Source organism: Electrophorus electricus, chromosome 1 (genome assembly GCF_041902795.1).
Source record: "Electrophorus electricus isolate QZ-2024a chromosome 1, ASM4190279v1, whole genome shotgun sequence".
NCBI lineage: Eukaryota > Metazoa > Chordata > Actinopteri > Gymnotiformes > Gymnotidae > Electrophorus > Electrophorus electricus.
Genome location: NC_137497.1, coordinates 33,079,762 through 33,101,369, shown reverse-complemented (window position 1 = coordinate 33,101,369; position 21,608 = coordinate 33,079,762). Strand labels below are relative to the sequence as shown.

Sequence of the window (21,608 nt, the reverse complement as noted above, 5' to 3'; positions counted from 1 at the left end):
CAGTGATCAGGTATTGTGGAAATAACTTGGCCAGTGTCTCTGATTATATGTTAGTTATACTCCTATAATTGCCAATCTAGCTCCAAATCACACAATTAAAAATGCAGCAGTTTCATCACATTTTTGCACGCTGTGGCCCCGCCCGTACATGTTCTGCTTTCCCATTAAGAAAGGCACTTTAGTGACTCCATGCAGGTAGTGAGCGGTGTGTGCTCTGTGTTGGCCAAGTACTAACTCTTGAATGCCATAGGGTCATGTGTTACCTGCTTAGCTACATGTTTTACAATGAAACTCATGTAAATGTCATCACATTTTTTTCACATACTGCAGTACAAAATTCAAAACTGTCACAATGATGAAGAGGGATGCTGATTCTTCATAGTGTGCTGGAGAACATGAAAAACTAGTTTAACCTGTTTTCTGTAGACAAGTCTATCGTAGTATTTAAAGGTCTTGTTAAAAATCATCCCTGCTTTCTTTAAAAGGTTAAAGAATGTTTATTAATGCACAAGTATAGACAGCTGAGGAGCAGTCTAATTTTAAATGAACAATCTTTAATCAGCAGTCTCATCAGTCCAGGTGTCCACACGCTGCAAGAATGCTGTTAGGAGGTGTTTGCTTCTTTGCCTGAAGTTTAAGATGTTATGAAGAGTAGGCAAGGAAGCTTTAAATTGATCTTTGTAACTTTGTAACTTTCAAACATGTTAAAGTCTATTAAAAAAAAAAAACAGTTCACTATGCAACATTCTTTACAGCTGATGTGTATGGGTGCATACCCAAGAACTGTAGTAAGTTTAAATCCAAATCTGTATGGATGCAGATCGAGGCCTGTATATATGTACAAATACAGACCTGTGTGTGTGTAGATCCTGAACTGTGTAGGTTTAGATCCAGACTTTTATAGGATAGATCCAGACCTGCGCACCACAGTATTCTGCTTTCTAGAAAGTCACCAAAACATGTTAATTTCTTCAGAAATCGATAGGAAATGTGTTACAGAAACAAATTCTCATTATAATATACATCTTTTGAGACTCACATGAAAGCTCTTACATCTAATTGGCTCTTTTAATGTTTTGCCCAGCACACGTTAGTATGACAAACTATGGAACAACTGTTAACCAGCAGTTCAAAGCCGTTATAGATGAAATTAAATACAGATGTGAATTAAGAGGTCCATTCTTGTCGTGGGGCGAGGAGGGGTGTCTAAATCTCATTCTCAATCTCCCATTGAGAACATGAGTATTTGCCAGCGTTCCAGGCCTTTTCTCTCTGCAAATGCAGGTGGGTCACTCTGTTGGCAGCTGAAGGTTAGGCCTTAAAACTGCATCAGGATACAGCTGCAATGATAAAGTCAGCCAGAGATCCTGTGAAGTCAATCGCCTGTAACATCAGCCGCAAAGCCCTGGGTGGCTACAGAAACAATAATGTACTCAGAGTGATGCTGTCACCATGGAGCCAGAACAATAAATTTAAACCCTAGTTCAATTTTCTAAAAAAAAAAAAAAAAGTTGAAGATTGCATATTGGCCTACTTACCCTACAATATTTTACACACTGCATACCCTACTACATTTTTCATACTACATACCCTACTACACCATACATACTACATACAACATAATAATAGACAAACCTCTGAAAAGAAACAAATAAGTAACACAAATTAATTATTAATAACTGTTAATTAATAGCCAATTAAAAGTTTTTAAAGCTTTTAAAGATTTAAAAACAAAGTGAAAAAACTAAATGTGGAAAATGAAGCATTGATGTTGTGTGCAAAGCTATCTATGAGCTCTCTAGGAGTATGAACTGGAGATTTAGATTTGTCTCTAGTCCCTTATTGAGGAAACCATGGTTAATTTCTTTATGGCAGCTGTGTTGTTCATCCTAAGATTATGGTGAGAAACTCAGCTAACCAGGAGGAGCTCAGAGTAGAGCTGCTGCTCATCCATGAGAGCAGCCAGTGGAGGTGGTTCAGTTATCTGCTAAGCATGCACCCTAGTCACTTGGAGACATACCAGGCCTGGCTGACAGGAAAGAGACCTTGGGGTAACTCAAATACCCACTGGACGCATCACATTACATTACATCTGGCTGGCGTGGGAACACTGGGACATCCAGCTGGAGCTGGAGGAAGTGGCTGTGGAGTTCTCTGATCACCTCATTGCTACTGTGACCTGAAATGGACAAAGTAGATATATGAGATGTGATGAGATGAGACAAAAGACGGGCTGTGCTGAGATGAGATGAGATGAGATGAGAGATGAACCGTGTTGAGATGAGATGAGAGATGAACAGTGTTGAGATGAGATGTGAGATGAACAGTGTTGAGATGAGATGATAGATGAACAGTGTTGAGATGAGATGTGAGATGAACAGTGTTGAGATGAGATGAGATGAGATGAGAGATGAACTGTATTGCTACTTTGTTTTAGAACTTGAAACAGGAAATTTCTTGAAAAGGACATTTCAAGAATAAAATTAAACTTTCATCAATAACAAAATGTAATCTAATGCTACCATTAGTTGTTGTGTATGTAAGGTACTTAAACTGGAAAGTTAGATTATGTTAAAAATAACATATATTTATATCATTGGGTAGAGAGTAGGGAGGAAAATAGTAGGAAGGATAATAGAATGGGTACAAAAATTGGCAGTAGGGTATAATAGGGTGGATTGTATAGTGGGTAGAATAATGGATGGTAGGGTGAGTAAGGTGTGTAGCTGCATATATTAGAGTGGATGGTAGTTCTAGTAGTAGAATATAGTAAGGTGGTTAATATGGTATAGTAGGGTGGGGAGTAGGGTGGATAGTAGGGTATCATAGGGTCAGTAGCACAGAAGATAGAAGGGTGGAACTGATGTGTAAATATGAAAGATGTGATGGGAAAGTGACAATTGTTCCATCTGGTTGTAGAGGGATGAAAGCAAGACTGCAACTATTGTCAGATCCATTATATTATAAGATACTATTATGTACACAATCTATTCATTCATTATAATTCAGAAAAATTAAGAGATCTTTTGTTCTTTTGTAGGAATAAACCTCAGTTTGAATATGCATGCAAAAATCTTGGTATACTCTATGGATGATGGAATGACTGAAACTTGGGATGACTTTTTCCCCCCGTATGATGAATTTTATTTTCATCATACATGTGCAAATGATTGCAAATAAAGTCAGAATTCAGAGGTATCACTGGGCCTTGGCTGAGGTTCAGCACAGCAGAACACAAAATATGGAGGTTCCTGTAACAGTAATTAAAGTGTGCATGCTTGGTTTTAAATGTCCACTAGTTCAAGAGGGATCAAGTGAGAGCACTGATCCATATCTACATAGTTGATTCATGATGGTCATTAATGAGAAATTGACATCTCATCCTACAGTGTTGGGTGACAGTCCTTTCAGTGTGGCTAAACATTGCAGTTGCCAAGTGGGTATTTTAGCTGGGTATTTTAAGTCTGTTGGCCATTGTCCAGGAAGCATTAGTTTCTCTCCTTTTTGTGTTCTTTAGTATGCATTTTAAGGATTGCTGCATCTGGCAAATTGCTGTTTAATCATACTGTTACCGATTTCTGTATCATTCATAGATGTTAGTATACTCCCAGACAGAGCCATAAAATCTTGTATAGACAAGGGTATACTGCCAGATGCCTGTTGTTACAAAAACCATTTGGAGTTACACATTTCAAGCACATAATTGTAGTAGAATGACCTTTCCTTCAGCATTTGATTTGGAGCATCCTAAGCTGTAATTAGCAGCCTTAGTAGGCACTGAAGACTGATGATCTTTTTAAACAAATTACTTGTGCTGCTATATGGTAAGAAATATAAAATGGTCACTTTTCATTATGAGGTTTTTCAACAAGTTGTAAAATAATGGACTGAACAGTATAAAAACTGAATAGATCCCATATAGAATCATGAGGTTCTCCTTTCTTGTTCACATTATGATTTGTTGCATCACAAAAAAAAAAGTGTTCTGTAACATTTGTTACAGAACTGTGTTTTAAAGTCACCCCTTTATTGAAAAAAACTAACTCACCTAGCAAATTGTGAATCAAAAGTCATGTGACTCAAAAATCATGTGATTCAACTAAGCAACAGCTTTTCCTTAGCGTGGGCTTAGTAGATCAAGCTTAACATAACATATGTATATATTGTATGTATGTATACATTTTCAGTAATAGTAACACAACTGCTTACACACGCATGCACGCACGCACACACACACACACACACACACACACACACACACACAAACACACACACACACACACACACACACACATACACACACACACATGTATAAGGCATTGTTGCATATGAAGTCTATAGTTTAAATTTCATGCTATAATAGCAGCCCTCCTCATGGTCACAAGAATAAAAGGAGCATGGGGAGACTTCAGAGAGAATGCCAGTAAAGGAGATATAAGAGTAAAAGAACACCAGTCTACTACTGTCTACTAACTTTAGCTTTTACTGTGAACTTTGGCATTCTGTTGAAATGAAACCAAAGAAATGAATAAAATGGTAGGAGATATATTCTTTACAAAAGTATTGCCAGAAACCTCTATTTACAATGAGTGGAAATATTGATTATTGCTGAATGGGAGATATAATACCCAAAAGAAGACATCCGCAATGAACACTTTATACTACTTCGTTTCTCCTGGACTATATCATACCGTTTAGTCTTATGCACAGGCTGAGTCTGTTTCTGCCTTTGCATAAGTTTTGAGAAAGTTTGTAAATGCGTGATTATTTTGAATTCCAGGGAAACAGACTGTTTATCTGGCAAACCATTCCCTCAATCCTGTGGGATAAAATATTATCTGAGCAAAAATGTTATCAAATACTATTCAAATGAAAATTCCACAAAAACTGCAATAAATATGTGGCTGCGTTATTACTTGTAGCCCAGTTGGCCCTTCTGTTTGACTCATTTTAGGCCTCTTCTACTGTACCAGATAGAATGATTAGGCAGTCAGCCTCCAAAAATACGTATATACCATATATATCGCCAATAATTTTATCTATATACACTGTATATTTATCACCAGTAGCGTTATCTCTAAATACCAGAATGCATGAATGTTTTGTAAATTAAACATATTACACAGAAGTACGTTATATAATGTGATATGATAAAGTTGTTTACATTTTGTTTTAAAGTGATTAAGAGAAACAGGAGAAAAGTTATGAAAAAGAGAAAGAAAAGAAAAAGAGCCTGAATTTACTTTCGTAGCACAGAAGAAAGAAAGAAAGAAAGAAAGAAAGAAAGAAAGAAAGAAAGAAAGAAAGAAAGAAAGATAGAAAGAAACATCCCAGACACACATTCTTTAACATATGTTAAAGAATTAGGTTCTATTACATTGCAGACCTTTTACATTGCGCATTCTTGGCTGCCAGTAGTCATCAATATTTAACAGCTGTTGTTCTTCTGAAATTCTTTATAAGCTATTGTGGCTTTTCAGGCTTGCACGCAAGGGCTTGGCTGCATGCCAGCAGTCTGTCAGTGACGGCAGGAGATTGACAGAAGGTTTGTTCGCGTGACAACGGCAGTTTGGTCAGCCAGCTTCTGGATCTAAAAACAGCATTATCTCTCTCTCTCTCTATCTCTCTCTTTCTCTCTCTCTCTCTCTCTCTCTCTCTCTCTCTGGATTTCCTGGCCTGGTTAGATTGGGGAGGGGTTTTAAAGGAGTTAAGTTTAAGCAAAAGAGTTGGCTGCCAGCCAGTGACCCCACCCTACTGCCTTAAGACTAATGTAGTATGTATACAACATGTGTGTGTGTGTGTGTGTGTGTGTGTGTGTGTGTGTGTGTGTGTGTGTGTGTGTGTGTGTGTAAGGCTGTGTAGAGCAAAAGGAAATAAATATGTTCTGCTCACTACATAAAACAGTGTCACCTCACTACAAAAAAACAAAAAAAAAACAAAAACATAGCTCTTAGTTGAAGCTCTTAAAGGAAGATGGATTTCAAACTTACACTGGAACTGACTGAATAGAGCCTTTGAACATTATTTCCATATTACCTTAGTATCATTAGTACTAAATGTATAGTACACAATGTTGTACAAGACAGTATAGAGGAGCGACATATACTACAGCAGATCATATTGCATCTTTAACTTACTGCTATATGGTGGGTGTAGCTTACTAGCTTGGCATGATTTTTCCCTGAATATACTCCAGTGTTCTGGCACCTTAATGACTTTGACTTTATGGAAAGTCCTGGTAATAACAGAAGTGCACCGTTTGCCTATTTTTCTATAAGTTTGCGCTGGCAACGCTTGGATGGTGTAACTGTTGACATGAGAACTCAAGCCCATTTGGTTTTGAAACCAATCAAAACACGCTGAATGTTTTCACATACCACGGTTTTACAGAGGCTAAAACATTGAGATCCAAAAAAGGGTTGTAAAGTGATTATGACTAATGTGATCTTAAAGATCAATTAAGTAAGTGCTCATCCGAAATGCACTGCAAGGTGCAAAGATAAATAGGATCACATAAAGGAAACCTAGATACCTGTGCATGCATGGTGATTATAGGACAGGTTTCCCATCTTTGTCAGGCATTTCTACAAATTATCCCTACATTTTGTTAATTGTCACATTGCACAGGCTTCTCAGAGTTCAAGGTGTAGGGATTTGGCACTCTTCTTATTAGTTAGTTTGACAGATGTCATTGACTTTATGGACAATATAAAACAGGCTCAATTATTCCTTTACAACTAGCAAGTCTGATAAGTACAAAATCCTCATTGTCCCCAAAGTATAGTGACAAGTCACAATTATTGTTAATTACTACATTTCTTTTTAATTAAAAAAAATTACTAATACTCTTAATTTTTTATCAGTTTAAATGCATATCCCCTAAAACAAATATAAAGCTAATTTTTACTTCTTGTGGAATAAAATAAACATATATAAATGGTTATCTGTGGTATTTGTTAGGTAGCAAAATATTTTATAAATGTAATAAAGTATATTGCACATTTAATGTCCTTAGTGTCATTCTGCAACATTATCACAGATTTGATTTCTTTATAATGGACATCATATATTTTATAGTGTAATAATGGAATAAACAGTGGTCCTTGAAATTTATAAACATCAACGGTAAATAATATAAAGAGCCCAGTTTTTCTTTTATATTTTCAGTGATTGTAAGCAATACACTCAAAATATCTATAATTTTCAAAAAAAAGATTAAAATGTGAAATCAGTAGAAATATACCATGTATAGTAAACAAGAAAGGGCTGCTTATTTAACTGTTACTAAACATGACTCAGTGAGTTAATAGAGCTTTACAATTGACACTGAACTTATGCGTGTTTTTCTGCCAACCATAGTACCTGACACATGGAAAGAGTAGCAGCTTATTCCATACCGGCCGTTGTGTGGAACAGTGAGTTCTTAGAAATAGCCTTCTAGAAACCACCTGTGTCTGGTTTCATGGGATGTTGTGTCTCTTGTTGTAAGTCATGACCTCAGGTTGCAGACACAGGCCACAGTCTCTGAAGTGTCACACAGACCCTTCCTGATGTCATCCTACACTAAACATGCCACTCCTAAAATCTGCTATCTGAACACTCAGCCATTAGCTTCTCTGTTTTCCTGTGAACACTGTGAATAAAGTCTGTGTTGGCAAGAGGACACAGGGCCTCAATAATTCATCATCCTGTATGTTTACCTTTCCTGACCTCTCATTCTTGCCACAGCTTCGTAAGTCAAGGGCTGCAGTGACAGAGTGGAGCAGTAAAAGAAATTTGATTCATTTCCTTCTCCACTTTCCTCACTTTCTAACAACCACAAATGTTATTAAAATGCCATTGGACATAAGTGAGACAGAAAGACGAAGGAGACAGAAAAGACTTTAGTGTCCTGGCTTGAAATAAATTGCTGAGAAGCTCTGGTTGGTTTAATATTATTGGTGGCATATGATGAGTAAAGTGATGAAGGAAGGGGAGAAAATAGGTTGTGAGTTGCATGCTGTGCTTGGAAACATATCAAGAGAGAAAATTATCAGAAGTCACGGAAGCACAATTGCTTTAGGAAAGGACGATAGAGGGGAGGGTTTAGAGCTGCTTGTAGGAGCGTGTGTGTGTGTGTGTGTGTGTGTGTGTGCATATGTCTGTACATGTGTGTGTCTGTCTGTGTATGTTTGCATTGTGTTTGTGTGGGTGGTAGGGGGTTAGTAGCGGGTACAGTGTATTACTGGGGTGTGACTCTACTTGTTTGACATGGTGACGAAGTGCACATTTTTTTGGGCTTACAGATATTGCGTGACTAATCCAAGTGTGTGTAAGTGTGTGTGTGTGTGTGTGTGTGTGTGTGTGTTTTGAAGCTGACATTTCATTCCTTTTCTGCTTGTATTGCTAAACTTTAGTTGTAGTTGTAACTTTTGCATGACATCACATGACAACATTGTGTTTGTCAGGAAGAATGTGAATAATAATAAAAAAAAAAAGCTCCATACCTGACCAGGGCCCTAAAATAACCTTAAATATCTAAGACTAACCTAAACTAGTCCAGTCAGCTGGTACCATTCTTGCATTACCATGTTACATATAAAATGTATATAATAAAATAAAATTAATATAATAAAATATAACATACTTATCATATATTAATGCATTAAAAGCACATGTAAATTAAGAATTATATAAGCTGTGTAAGCCACAGGTCAGAGCATAAATAGCTTCACCTATCAATGAGCACCATCACAATGATGATTTACAACAACACTCTCACGTTTTTACTATTGCTGGTATTAATCAATTCTTCTTTCTTAAAAGGTAAAAATGATCCCACATACTAGTAGTCAGAAGAACAATTGGTCTCAATATGGTTACATTGCAAATGTTTTGCAATACTAACTTATGCTTGTCCTTTCATTCTTAACAGAAGCTGTTAATATCTCAGGCAAAAATTGTGGTTTCAATTTCACTGGTCTAGTAGGAAAAACTCTGTACCTAAGAGTTTCTAGATTGCAGTGAACATAATCATAGTCTGGATTCATGGCCTACAGTAGAAGCTCTGTTAGTTTGCCAGTTGTTTGTTTGAGTGCATGAATACTGTGCATGGTTTGAGTGCATGAACTGAGTGTGTGGTTTGAGCACATGAATTGAGTATGTTGTGAGTGCACGATTTGAGTACACACTTTGTGCTATGCTATTGCACAGCTTGCATCCTCTCTGTCCCGCGATAACAAATCAGGCCTGATTTCTGAGGGCCACTGTAAACCTGGGGTGCAACAATTATTTTCCCTTTCAGGTTAACATACATCTTTTATGTGTTACTTGTTGGATCAAGTCATCTATTTTTATTTACTTTCTAACAAAATTGTATTACTGGAATTAGTTTGATGAACACTAGGAACACTGTGCTGTGCAGGCCTGGTTTCACTCTCACATCCACAATAACATTTACATGTACAGCATTTGGCAGACTCGTAACAAGGCAAATGTGACAGTAGTGCATATTCGGCCCACTTCTAGGACACTGCACCTGGAAAACTGCTAGATTAGAAGAAGTTTATTATCCCAAAGCTTAATAGCCAAAATGTGTGTAGAGCATGTGCCAACTACATGAAAAGGCTGGGTGTTCTTAATAGCATTAAAGGAAGATTTTTCCAAAATAAGTGGAAATGTAGCTATTATGTACAGTTGTGTTCAAAATAATAGGAGTGTGTTTAAAAACATGAGTAAAGCTCAGAATCCTTATAATAGTTTTTATTTCCATGCATTGGGCACACTGCACATTATATTCTAAATCAAAACATGAAGAAAATTGTATCAATTTTTTAATTACTTTACAGAAAATGAAGAAAAATGAATATTGGGCTGTTCAAAAAAAATAGCAGTGTCTGCATTTTTCTTCACAAACTCAAATATTTACTGTATAAACTGAAAAATCTTTAGGATTTAGCATTGCTGTGAAACACTAAACTAATATTTAGTTGTATAACCACTGTTTCTGAGAACTGCTTCACATCTGTGTTGCATGGAGTTGACCAACTTCTGGCACCTGTGAACAGGTATTCCAGCCCAGGAGGATTTGACAACTTTCCACAACTTTCCGCATTTCTTGATTTTGCCTCAGAAACAGCATTTTTGATGTCCCCCCACAAGTTTTCTATCGGATTAAGGCCCGGGGATTGGGCTGGCCACTCCATAACTTTAATTTTGTTGATCTGGAACCAAGTTGCTGCTCGCTTACGGGTGTGTTTGGGGTCGTCGTCTTGTTGAAACACCCATTTCAAGGGCATTTCCTCTTCATCATAAGTCAACATGACCTCTTCAAGTATTTTGATATATGCAAACTGATCCTTGATCTCTGGTATGTGACAAATAGACTCGACACCATAATAAGAGAAACATCCCCATATCGTGATGCCTGCACCACCATGCTTCACTGTCTTCAGAGTATACTGTGGCTTGAATTCAGTGTTTGGGGGTCGTCTGACAAACTGTCTGCGGCCCTTGGATCCAAAAAAAACAATCTTACTTTCATCAGTCCACAAAATGTTTCTCCATTTCTCTTTAGGCCAGTCCATGTGTTCTCTGGCAAATTGTAATCTCTTCAACACATGTCTTTTTTTTAACAATGGAACTTTGTGGGGGCTTCTTGCCAATAGATTAGCTTCACACAGGTGTCTTCTAATTGTCATGGTACTCACAGACTTCAAACTGTCTTTGATCACCCTTGAGCTGATCACTGGCTGAGTCTTTGCCATTCTGGCTATTCTTCGATCCATTCGAATGGTAGTCTTCCATTTTCTTCCACGTTTCTCTGGATTTGCTTTCCATTTTAAAGCATTGGAGATCATTTTAGTGGAGCAGCCTGTCATTTTCTGCACTTCTTTATACATTTTCCCCTCTCCAATCAACGTTTTAATCAAAGTACGCTGTTCTTCTGAACAATGTCTGGAACAATCCATTTTTCTCAGGTTTTCAGAGAGAAATGCATGTATAACATGTGTTGGCTTCATCAATAGATAAGGGCCACCTGATTGACATCTGTTTTTTCACAGAATGAATGACCTCACTAATTGAATTCCACACTGCTATTATTTTTGAACACGCCTGTTTCAATTAATTATTCAATTACACAAACTCAGGCGCATGCATATCATGAATGTTGGGTCTGATGGTTTTCTATGACTCTACTACACCTACTGGTAAGTTATTTGCCATGTAGTAATATACCAAAAACAGTGATTGATCTGGTTAGTCGTGTTGGACTGCTATTATTTTGAACACAACTGTATAAACAATGAGTCCTATAAAATTTTGAAAACAAAATTTGAGATCTTCCTATTTCATAAAGGGTGGAAAAAAATAATACCACACAAGTTTCACATATTAGATATTGCCAAAGTGCAAGATGTTTATGAAAGTTTTTGGAAAACTAATTAATATTAATTGTTTTGTTCTGTCTTTCTTGTATAGCCAATGAGGAGAAGCCATCTAGGAAACACAGCCCTGCTGTTCATGAGGCTAGGAAGGAGAATGTCTCACATGTGCCTTATATTTCTGAGAGTGAGCTCCTACTCGAGGTGAGTGTCTGTGCCAACATTTCCATGTTCCTGAAACATCAGATTCCTGAACTTGTTTACACATGACCTAATTTAAATGCACTATGTATCATGTATGTGTCAGGTATATGGAAGCTGTTCTTTGCTGAATATTTTAGAATACTCGAACCCAACACTCATAGGTGACATGATTCTGCTTTGCAATTAACATACGTATCACATCATTCAAGATTTGTAATTATAAACCTAGAGAAGCATAGCAGTTGGTGTTTATAAGATTATTTGGATTTGAATATGATGCTGATATTACACAGACACTAGGCAGGATTTACAGGGGGCTGCAGCTTCATTTTTTGATAACAAAAGATGATGACTTGGTCAACAACTTTCTTACTGACATATTTACTCTGGATCTTCAGTGGATGGATGGTACAGTGACAACTTTCTCAAAAATAGGACATTACACAGAATTCCCTTGGAAGATTCAATTACAGAGTCAATGCAGGTTATGATGTGGACATGATGGCAACTGCAGTAACGCTGTGGAGAAATTTTAATAATATCTGCTTTAGTGGTACTAGATCTAGGTAAAGTTTGAAATGGGAATCTGGCCTGTGTGCCCTTAGAGTCAAGGTAATAGACATATAGATAAGATACGAAACGTCAGAAACATAAGGCAGTGGGTCAGCAGTGCATTTCAGAAGGGTAGGCAACATGACTGGTTTGACTGTCATCGCTCAGTTTGCCTTTTAATCTTTTTACCTTTGACAGGATAATGTATGTTGTGCCCCCCCCCCCCCCCCCCAACAAGTTCTTTAAAAATAATAAAGAGATTTATTAGGGTGGGAAACTGACCTTCTTCGGAGGAAAACAAAACACTGGACAAACAAAAAGGAATTTTTCAGCTCACAGGCCTGGCGACATACAGTCTTTTAAATGCTTTGAATAGACTTTCAGTTGACTGTGGTAATGTGTTGCCCCTCATTGCGTGACTTGAAAAACCACTGATTTCAGCCTTCTGCCATTGTTTATGGGGGAGAGGGGAGGTTGTGTGGCCTCCAGAGGGCAGGAATATTCCAGAGAGTCCACCCACTCCCTTTCATGGATGACTCAAAACGCTTGGAAAGTCTGGTGATGTGCCTTTGAAGTCCCATCAACAATGTGAGGGAAGAAGCCAGTGAGCAGGATGTGCGCTCAGCTGGCGGAAGGGCGACTCTGTGCGCCTGAACGCACTACATTCCTCCCAACTCAAAGAAAAAATAGCACTCATATATAAAGCATTAAAGTTTAAACCATTAAAGCTGAGAACACATAAACAAGGGAGTCGGCTCCTGTAACTGTACTTAGTGGCATGTTTTGAAAGGAGAAGCTGAGGCTAAAAGAGTGGTATCTCATGTTAAGACAGAGGTAGCCTGTTAATACTGAAGCCACATTTCACTATTAGAAAAATACTGTATCTATTGAGATCTTGTTCAAACAGAGTGAAACTCAGACTGAGGTGCTTTTGGAGAAAGTTGGACTATAAATATTCAATTCAGTTTAATTTTATTTGTATAGCACTTTTAACAAGAGGCAACATCACTGTTACAGGAAACTAGGTCTATAGCTCTAATGAGTAAGCAGAAAGTAGGAAAACTTCATCTAAAGGCAGAATGGAGGAAGACTGAGAGGAGCAGAGCTCCAACAGCAGAGCCATCCTACTCTAGGTGATACTACACACTCCAACCACAGAGCAGTCCTCCTCTAGGTGGACTCAAATACAGTGGGATAGAGGAGCAGCAGCCGCAGCCCACACACCCCACCACAGCCCCTTCCAACCCCCCTTCTGCTGCTCCCTCACTCTTTCACAGATGGTCCCTGTGATGGCTTTCAGCACCTGCACATGCCACCAACAGTAGCACTCCTCACCAAATGCTCTTGGGCAAACTGCCTAACATGAGCGCCAGGATCTCTTTCCCAGGCATTGCCCACATGCAGAGCTATCCCTCCTTACTCACAAGTGGAGGTTTGATGGGCACTGCAAGGTGGCATGGATTGCTTAAATAGAGATTGTACTGTAGCGTGGCTTAGGCTCTCCATAGATCTGACTAGGAGACCTTCCTACTTAATTCAGTCCCTGCCTATTTCTTACAGGATCCTCCCACTTAACCCATGTTCCTCCCACTTTACATAGGCTCCTAGCTAAACATATAAAAGCTCCTTGTTCTTTGCTGGTTATGAACTTATCTTCAGTGATAGGAAGTGGCATATTTGTGTTTGAGACAGTAACTGAATCTGTGCTATTGAGTGACCGAGTCTCAGATAGTGACATTTAGAGTTAATGCATTTACAGGTTTAATACCATATGTATACATTAAACACCAAAATATACAAATTATATAAAGAGACAAAAAAAAGCCAGCTGTTTATGTATGTTTTATGTCGTTTTCTGTTTTAGTATGTTGTTAGATTATATCTCTATGTAAAGAAACAAAATACATAAACTGAGATATTTAGATACACACAGTGGCATACTGGTCTAACTGGATTTTTTCCAAGTAAACATTGTTCACAATCACATCAGACAAAATTCTGAAACATGTTATTAAGTCTAGACTTATTAATTATTATAAACATACACCTAACCACATACACATAAAGCTGCCCCCCGACACACACACACACACATACATGCACACAAACACCCACACACGCACGCACATTGACACACACACACACCTAAACATGAACACACAGACACACACTCACACATGCACGCACATGTACACACATACACACAGACACACACACACACACACAAATAACCCCATAACCCCTAGCCTAAACCACCCCACTGCACCACAGCCCCTCCTACAGCCCCTCCCACACCCCCCACACATTCTTGGCAGGGAGAGCATAGTGCTGCTACTCTGCTCTGTCTCAGATTAAAGTGAAGGTGACAGGGTTTGGCCCACGGTGCATTGCTGCTCACGCGATCATTGACGACTTGGCTGCAGAACAAACATTCTGGTGAGGTAACAAATGACTATGCGGAGAGTCCAGGCCTCTGCTCCCTCTGCGCTCTCTCGCAGCAGCAGAGCCAGGCCTCTACGGGCACTGTCTGAGTGGACCTGATGAATGAAGGTTCACTGAGATATGGTTCGTTTTTCACAGGCATCTCTAACTGGCACTGAGCAGAGAGAGGAGGGTTCTGTGGAAGAAAAAGTGCCAGCAGATATATCAGTGCATATGTCTGTTTGTGGGAGATGGTCTTACATGTCAAACAGTCAAATGATAAAGCTGTTCTGATCTATTGTGTCCAAACTGCCCTGATGCAAAGCTGGGGTAGCTTATCACTCTTCAGTGTCTTTTAAATATCATCTTCATTACACATAAGCACTGAGATAAATATATGGTGTAAATATAAAAATAAATAATTATCTATTTTGTACTTTTACAGTCTCTAACTGGATTTGCTCTGGTTGTAAGCAGTGATGGAATGGTCTTCTACGCTTCATCCACCATAGTGGATTATCTGGGCTTCCATCAGGTACATTTGAAGCTTTTGGTTTACAGGCTGTTATTTTAGTATGGCACTGCAATAAATCTGATACAGCGTGCCTGGTTTTGGATCTTCTGTGTCTGAGATTGTCCGTATCTGCTGTGTTTGTGTTTCTGTAACGCACAGTCCTAGCTGTCCTTTCTCTTCTCATTTTTATGCCCCTCCAACTCCTGTCTCTCTATATGTCACACCATCACACTCTGCACATTTTCACCTCCCCACTAATCCTTTCATGCTGTGCAACATTATTCACGTCCTCTCTGCATGTCTGTATATGTTATGCATAATTGGATTTATCAGATCACTCCACCTGGTGCACAAACCTTCATAAACTCCTTTTCAGAAAATAGAAAGGTCAGGCCAAGGTTGCAGGTCCTGTGAGAGTCTCATTCCACATCAGTGTATGAAGCAAAGATCCAGTCGATTGTGGATTGATGAAGTAAATCAGCTACAGGCAGTCCCTTAACAGGCAAATAAATCCAGCAAAAGCACAACTAGACTCCCCAAACAACCCTAGATGCACCCTCTGCATCTACAGCAATCTTCATGCCATCCTATCCAGATTATGCATTAAAGCCATCCCCTTAAATATTGTCCCTTATCCCAGACCTAAGGCACATAGGAGTAAGGGTGTGCAAGCAGTTCTGTGAGAAAATATTTCAGTGTTTGTGACTATTCCACCACAGTGCTCTGCCTGATGCACAACAGAAAAAAAACAATGAATATTCAATTAATCTTATAAATCTAATGTGACTGTAATATATAATTCACCACTGGAGGAGTGAATGACTGCACTGAACTCTGAACTCTGGAGAGAACACTGTAGATCTGGATTGTCACTTCCTATCATCTGTCACCTTAAAGTCACACATAAAGAAGTAGAATTGTCTTTTAGACTTTTCAAATCATTATATATTTGAAAAAAAGGAAACATATGAAAATCCCATTTTTTTGCCAGTGTAAAGGTAGTGGGAAAGAGTTGCCATCGGTGGGTTATTACCTTGACACTCATGCCGTTGGGCCACATCGTGTGCCCCTTCCTCTCTCTCTCCTTTTCACAGGTTGCATCACTGATTTTGAAGAGAAGTGTAGTGTCACAGGCACCAACTGTTTGCAGACATAATGAAAAGATCTCAGTGAGCAACAGCTAGTGCATGTCAATCTCTCTCTCTCTCTCTCTCTCTCTCTCTCTCTCTCTCTCTCTCTCTCTCTCTCTCTCTCTCTAGACTGATGTGATGCACCAAAATGTCTTTGACTACATTCATGTAGATGACAGGCAGGAGTTTAGGAGCCAGCTACATTGGGCCATGAACCCATCTCAGCAGGGCTCGGAGCAGCACCTTGCCACAGGAACTGGTGAGTTATAATTCAAAAGCATTTAAGAAACTTTTCACTATAATTTCAGTGTAACATAACTACTCCCTACTAAATGTGCACTGTATTCTCAATAGAAATGTATGTAATTATGTAATTGTTGGAGATGGAGATGCGCTGTGTACATGTTACACATAGTTTGAGCTTCATCATACTACATGTAACATAATTTTTATTAATTATGCTGTGTCCTTCTGTTTTCTTTCTACCTGGCACTGGGACTAGAACTATAGGTGATTCCAAGTAGTATAGTTTGCTAGTGGCGTGCTCTCAGGCCCTTCTAAGCCTTCTGAGAAGGAGTAATAAAAAAGTGGATGGAAAAAATTCTATAAACATATTTCATAAGCCTTTTCCTATAGGCTACTTTACATATTCTTGGTTACTACAGAACGCATATCTGGAACTGGAAGTTTGATTGCAGGGACTCACTGCTTTGTACCTGTTTACCTGCCCCTTCTGGTGATATTTTCACGTGCTCTATAATGTAACTCTATTAGAAAATCCCAGGAAATCTGAGAAAGAAATTTATGAGGTTGTCAAATAGCAGCCTGGCCTTTCCCTGCATTCTGAACAAGTGGCTACAGCATTATTAGTAAAATGTGACTGACTATGAACTCACTACCTTAGCCAGCTAAAGTTAAATGTTAACTACAGGTGAGTCTGACACTGATAAACCTTTTTTGAGGCTACCCTTCAGCAAAAATCTTACAACAATCCAGCGAGTTCGGCCAACCCTATAAATGTTAACCAGAGAGGAAAAACCTCATGTAGCTACTTAGTTTCTGTACAGGAGAACTGCGGGAGGTATGCCTGGCTAACAACTGACCTGCAGCATACACACCACTTTTGTTTCAACTGTCATTGTATATTGAGGACTGCTGTTTTTTGGAATCCAAGCAGCAGTTGGGGGGGGGGGGGGGGGGGGTCTATACAGAAAGGGTACATGCTCTAAGCACTACATGGCACTGCTCGTAACCACCTGGGTATCTGTTTCACAGGAGAAGATATTGTGCTCAGCAACTTGTTCCACTCCCAGGAGGCAGGTGGCGTTCCTCCAGAGTTTTCTTCTTTCCTTAATCGTTGTTTCATCTCGAGAGTCCGCTGTCTCCTGGACAGTACCTCCGGATTCCTTGTAAGTGCTGGACTGTGAAGCTCTGACCCATTTTTCACCTAACTTTAATAGTGGAAGTACCAATAGGTTTCCTGACAACACTGACAACACTGAGTCATTTATGACTCCCAGGAATAATGTGAAGAAAATCTTCTGCAGAATGGTATATAAGCCTTTATAAGCCATGTTCTTTAAAACTGTTATGACAGTTAAAAAATAAGGGGTGACTTTGAATCTACAGAGAAGTACTGAAATTCTCTGTGTTAACCTAGTTTCAAGTGGAATGGTCACTTGGCTTCTGTGAACCCTCCAAGTGCTGCTTTTACTGAGTGGCTTCAGCAAAAAGCAGTACAGCCATCTACAATGGCTGCATCTTACCACTGTAGCACTTAGTAAAATCCACTTTCTGGACCAGATCTAAAATAACCTTTATACACTGAATCCAAGAATGACCTATTGTTGCACATTGAGGTTGTTTTCCATAGATAGATAGATTACCCCTATTAGGATTTGAAAAAGACGAATTGTGAGTGTCCACAAGTGAACCAGAGTGGTTTGGCAGCTGGTAGGAAGAAGAATCACAAACATGCTTTTGCCTGTTTGCAGTTTGGATCCATCAAAATAAACCATTTGGCCAGTAAAAAGTTGTCCTCCATCATTAGGTGTGATTTATTGTAATTATGATAAGTTTTTTCATGAATCAATTGTTTACTGAAAATGTAACAGGGCTTAATGTAACAGATATTTAATCTAACAGAGATTAACAAAATAGTGTGTGGTTGAGTCACAGGATGTTTATCGAATGAAAATATAGGTAATGCATGGTTGGTCAAACACATCAGAAGTGATCTGCATATATGGAAACAAAGGTTTTTGATAGAAAATGTTTTAACCCAGCAGAATGCTTGTTCTTTGTTCTTAAGACAATGCAAATCCAAGGGCGTTTGAAGTTCCTGAATGGCCAGAAGAAGAAGACAACATCCGGTGTGACTCTTCCCCCTCAGCTCGCTCTGTTCTGTGTGGCAGTGCCTCTCCTCCTGCCCTCCATCACAGAGATGAAGATGAAGAGTGTGATGCCACGGGGCAAGCACAAAAACATGGCCCATAACATGAATATATCCTTAGATCACAGGTAAGAATCAACATCTTATTTTCAGCAATTTCATAGTTTGGACTAGTTTGGATCATTGTAAAAGACTGATCGTTTTGCATTTATGTTTCCACCGGAAAAATGTGGATATGTCTTATGAGGAGGCTTAACATTTTAATACATTCTTTCTTTTATTTGCTTCTTTTTATATTTCAAGAGTTTCAGTGTGTTGTGTGGGTGTATCTTGTGTGGGTGTTGTGTGTGACATGTGTTTCCCTGCAGTGACAGAGAGGGGACCTTAAGACGGCAGTCAGTGGTGAGTGAAGGGGGAGACTCAGCATTCCTGAACTGCTCCACACCTGTAGGAAGCTCACGCCTCCAGAGCCCCTGGGCAGCGCTTTCCAAGGACAGCTTCAAGTACAAGAATGAGGACTACTACAATCAGGAAGAACCACTTAACTATAGCCAGGAAGAGACACTCAGCTTCTATAAATCCTCTGCTGGGGGCCAGAAAGGTCCACACGGAGAGACCATGTGGCCTTTGAGAGCCTCTTGTGGGCCTGTCCGTACAGGTCATGGACTCAGACTGCTACCTGCTGGGAGAACAGGGAGTCAGTATGGGAAACCCTATAGAATGTCCCCCATTTATCACAACAGCAGAGCAGAGCTTTATGTTCCAAAGCTTTACGGAAGTCTTCTGCACCCAGGAGAAATGGAAGGAAATTACATGGAGGGAATCAAGAGTGAAAATGGATGTTATGAAGGCCACCTGCAAGGCTACGACGAACGTCTAATGGCTGAGCTGCCAATCAAGGTAGAGCAGGACTCTGACTCTGAAAATGGTTGTGACGTTTATGGCCAGCCCTGGACAGGTCGCGAGCGTTACCCAGACCCGTACGAAAGTAGCCCGCAGCTGAAAGCAGAAGGTGGCTTCTACGAGCAGTATCCAACATGCCTAAGGGGCAGGGGGAGTAACGGGCTGTCTTACAGCAGCCACTTTCAGAATGCCTGTGCTGTAACTGCACGGCCACTAAAGTGTGTCCTCGATAAAGATGCAGAAGCTCCCAGCCCCCAGCGCCCAGGTCACCTGGACCCACTGAGCAGTGGCCAAACTACCAGCTGCATGGAGAGCTATGCTGTTGGACCAGGAGAGCACAAGGCCTATATGCAGCAGGATTACAAGCTCAGCTATGAGTTCAAAAGGCAGGGCCTCCTGCATTCTATCAAGCGTGAGCCCATGGACTCACCGCCCTGGCCCGACAGCCAACCGGACCAGCTAAGGCTGGAGAGGAACATCACGCCAAACTGCATCATGAATGTTGGGCAGTCCAAAGCTAATCCATATATCTTTATGCAATAGAGGAACACCTGCAGGATACTATGGGATGCTGCAGGACCCTTGTCTGTCGAAATGACAGCTACCTTTATTCATCAACAAAGCAGTGTGGCTTAAAAGCACTAGAACATCACCGTTTGATAAAGAAAGTCATTAGCAACCAATTTTGAGTTCTCAAGAAAAGTTCACTTTTGTATACCATAATTGTTTGGAATGTTTATAACACATCCTAAATTTTCTTTACATGCAATTTTTCCCAATATTCTAGCTGACAGCATTCAGAGACATTTGGACGCACAAGTTCGGGACATTTCAGGACATGGCTCAGGTTGAAGGCTTATTTTGTTATTTCGTAGTAAAGGAGCAAGCATCTAGCAATCTCTTAATGAAAGGATTTTATCTTTTTTGTATGCACTTTTGATAGATTAATATGAAATATTTCTCTGAATCTCACATTGTGTCTGTGATAGTGCTTTATTTGCCTGACTTATTTGGTTCTTGAAACATGAAAGTGTACTGTGATGTGGAAAAATGTTTTACAGATATCAAGATTTACACTAATGTTACCTGTCAAATACAAATATACATTTAATTCAGTTACCATCTGTCACATACTCACTTTCAAATAATATTTCAGGCATAAAATATTTCAGGTAAATTTAAAAGGTACTAAAGGATTTTTATATTGTTTGTTATTTAATATAATGATGGATGGAAACTTTGGACAGACAAGTCCTTACTCCAGTGTATATAAATTATATAAACAAAGGGTAAACAAAGGGTTAAATAAAAATTATGTCAGTAATACCTGGTCATGAATGTCTGTTTCCATTAATGTTACTTTTATATGTAATAGCATATATTATCACAATAATTTTCTTAACTAACTAAATAACCCCACCCACTGACTAGAGCACAAATTTAACTAATAGAGTTATGGCAGTTTTTTTACTGTAAAACTACTGTGTTTATCGCATTGATTAAGAAATTCATATTAAACTTGCACTACTAAGACTGGTACATTTCTAGACTCAGTGTCCAATTAATATGCATTAAATGATGCCCCCTTCTACCTTTCTTATGTTTGCAGTTTTTGCATTGTACAGCTGCTTTTATATTCAACAATTTGTATTTATTTCCATACCTGAACCATTAGGGGCTTTGCACTGATTTTAAAAGGCACTTCACCTGTTACAATCTATGTAGGAGATTTATTAACTAAACTGGCCAGTTACATTCTTGGGAACTTTGTTGCTGCAAAGCTGAGTTTCTTGCAGGGTCTGAATTCTTACTATTTGTAAAAATAATCTGTGAAAACAGAAATGCAGCAATAAAAATTATTATACACAGAAAAATTAAATCAATTTAAATTTTGTCACCCTGTATTTTCTAATGATCCACTAGGACTAATTACTTCTTAAAATCCATCTGAGATAGTGCTTGCAGTTTTATATTAAACACTAGGGGGGCCACATTCTACATTTATGGGAAAGAATGGCTATGTGGACTAGCCCATAACAGTCCTTCACCCTGCTGAAACACCTACATGTGAATATATGTGCATGCCTGATTGATTACATGATCATTTAGCATGGATGCTGCGGTTTATG

The 21,608-nt window shown here is 39.1% G+C and overlaps 1 protein-coding gene across 3 annotated transcripts in view; it reads left to right on the top strand.

Annotated features, from left to right (window-relative positions):
- Positions 1 to 21,283, top strand: part of ahrra (aryl-hydrocarbon receptor repressor a) — a 41,991-nt gene extending 20,708 nt beyond the window's left edge. For 2 of the 3 annotated variants that reach the window (XM_027001123.3, XM_081715725.1), the window contains 6 exons: positions 11,461 to 11,567; positions 14,986 to 15,075; positions 16,314 to 16,443; positions 17,460 to 17,593; positions 18,496 to 18,704; positions 18,945 to 21,283. In XM_027001123.3, the coding sequence (XP_026856924.1) occupies positions 11,461 to 11,567; positions 14,986 to 15,075; positions 16,314 to 16,443; positions 17,460 to 17,593; positions 18,496 to 18,704; positions 18,945 to 20,022 (1,748 nt within the window). In that variant the 3' untranslated portion in view covers positions 20,023 to 21,283. The remainder of the gene's footprint in view (positions 1 to 11,460; positions 11,568 to 14,985; positions 15,076 to 16,313; positions 16,444 to 17,459; positions 17,594 to 18,495; positions 18,705 to 18,944) is intronic. The other variant, XM_081715720.1, reaches the window with a different exon arrangement.
- Positions 21,284 to 21,608: the final 325 nt, after the last annotated feature.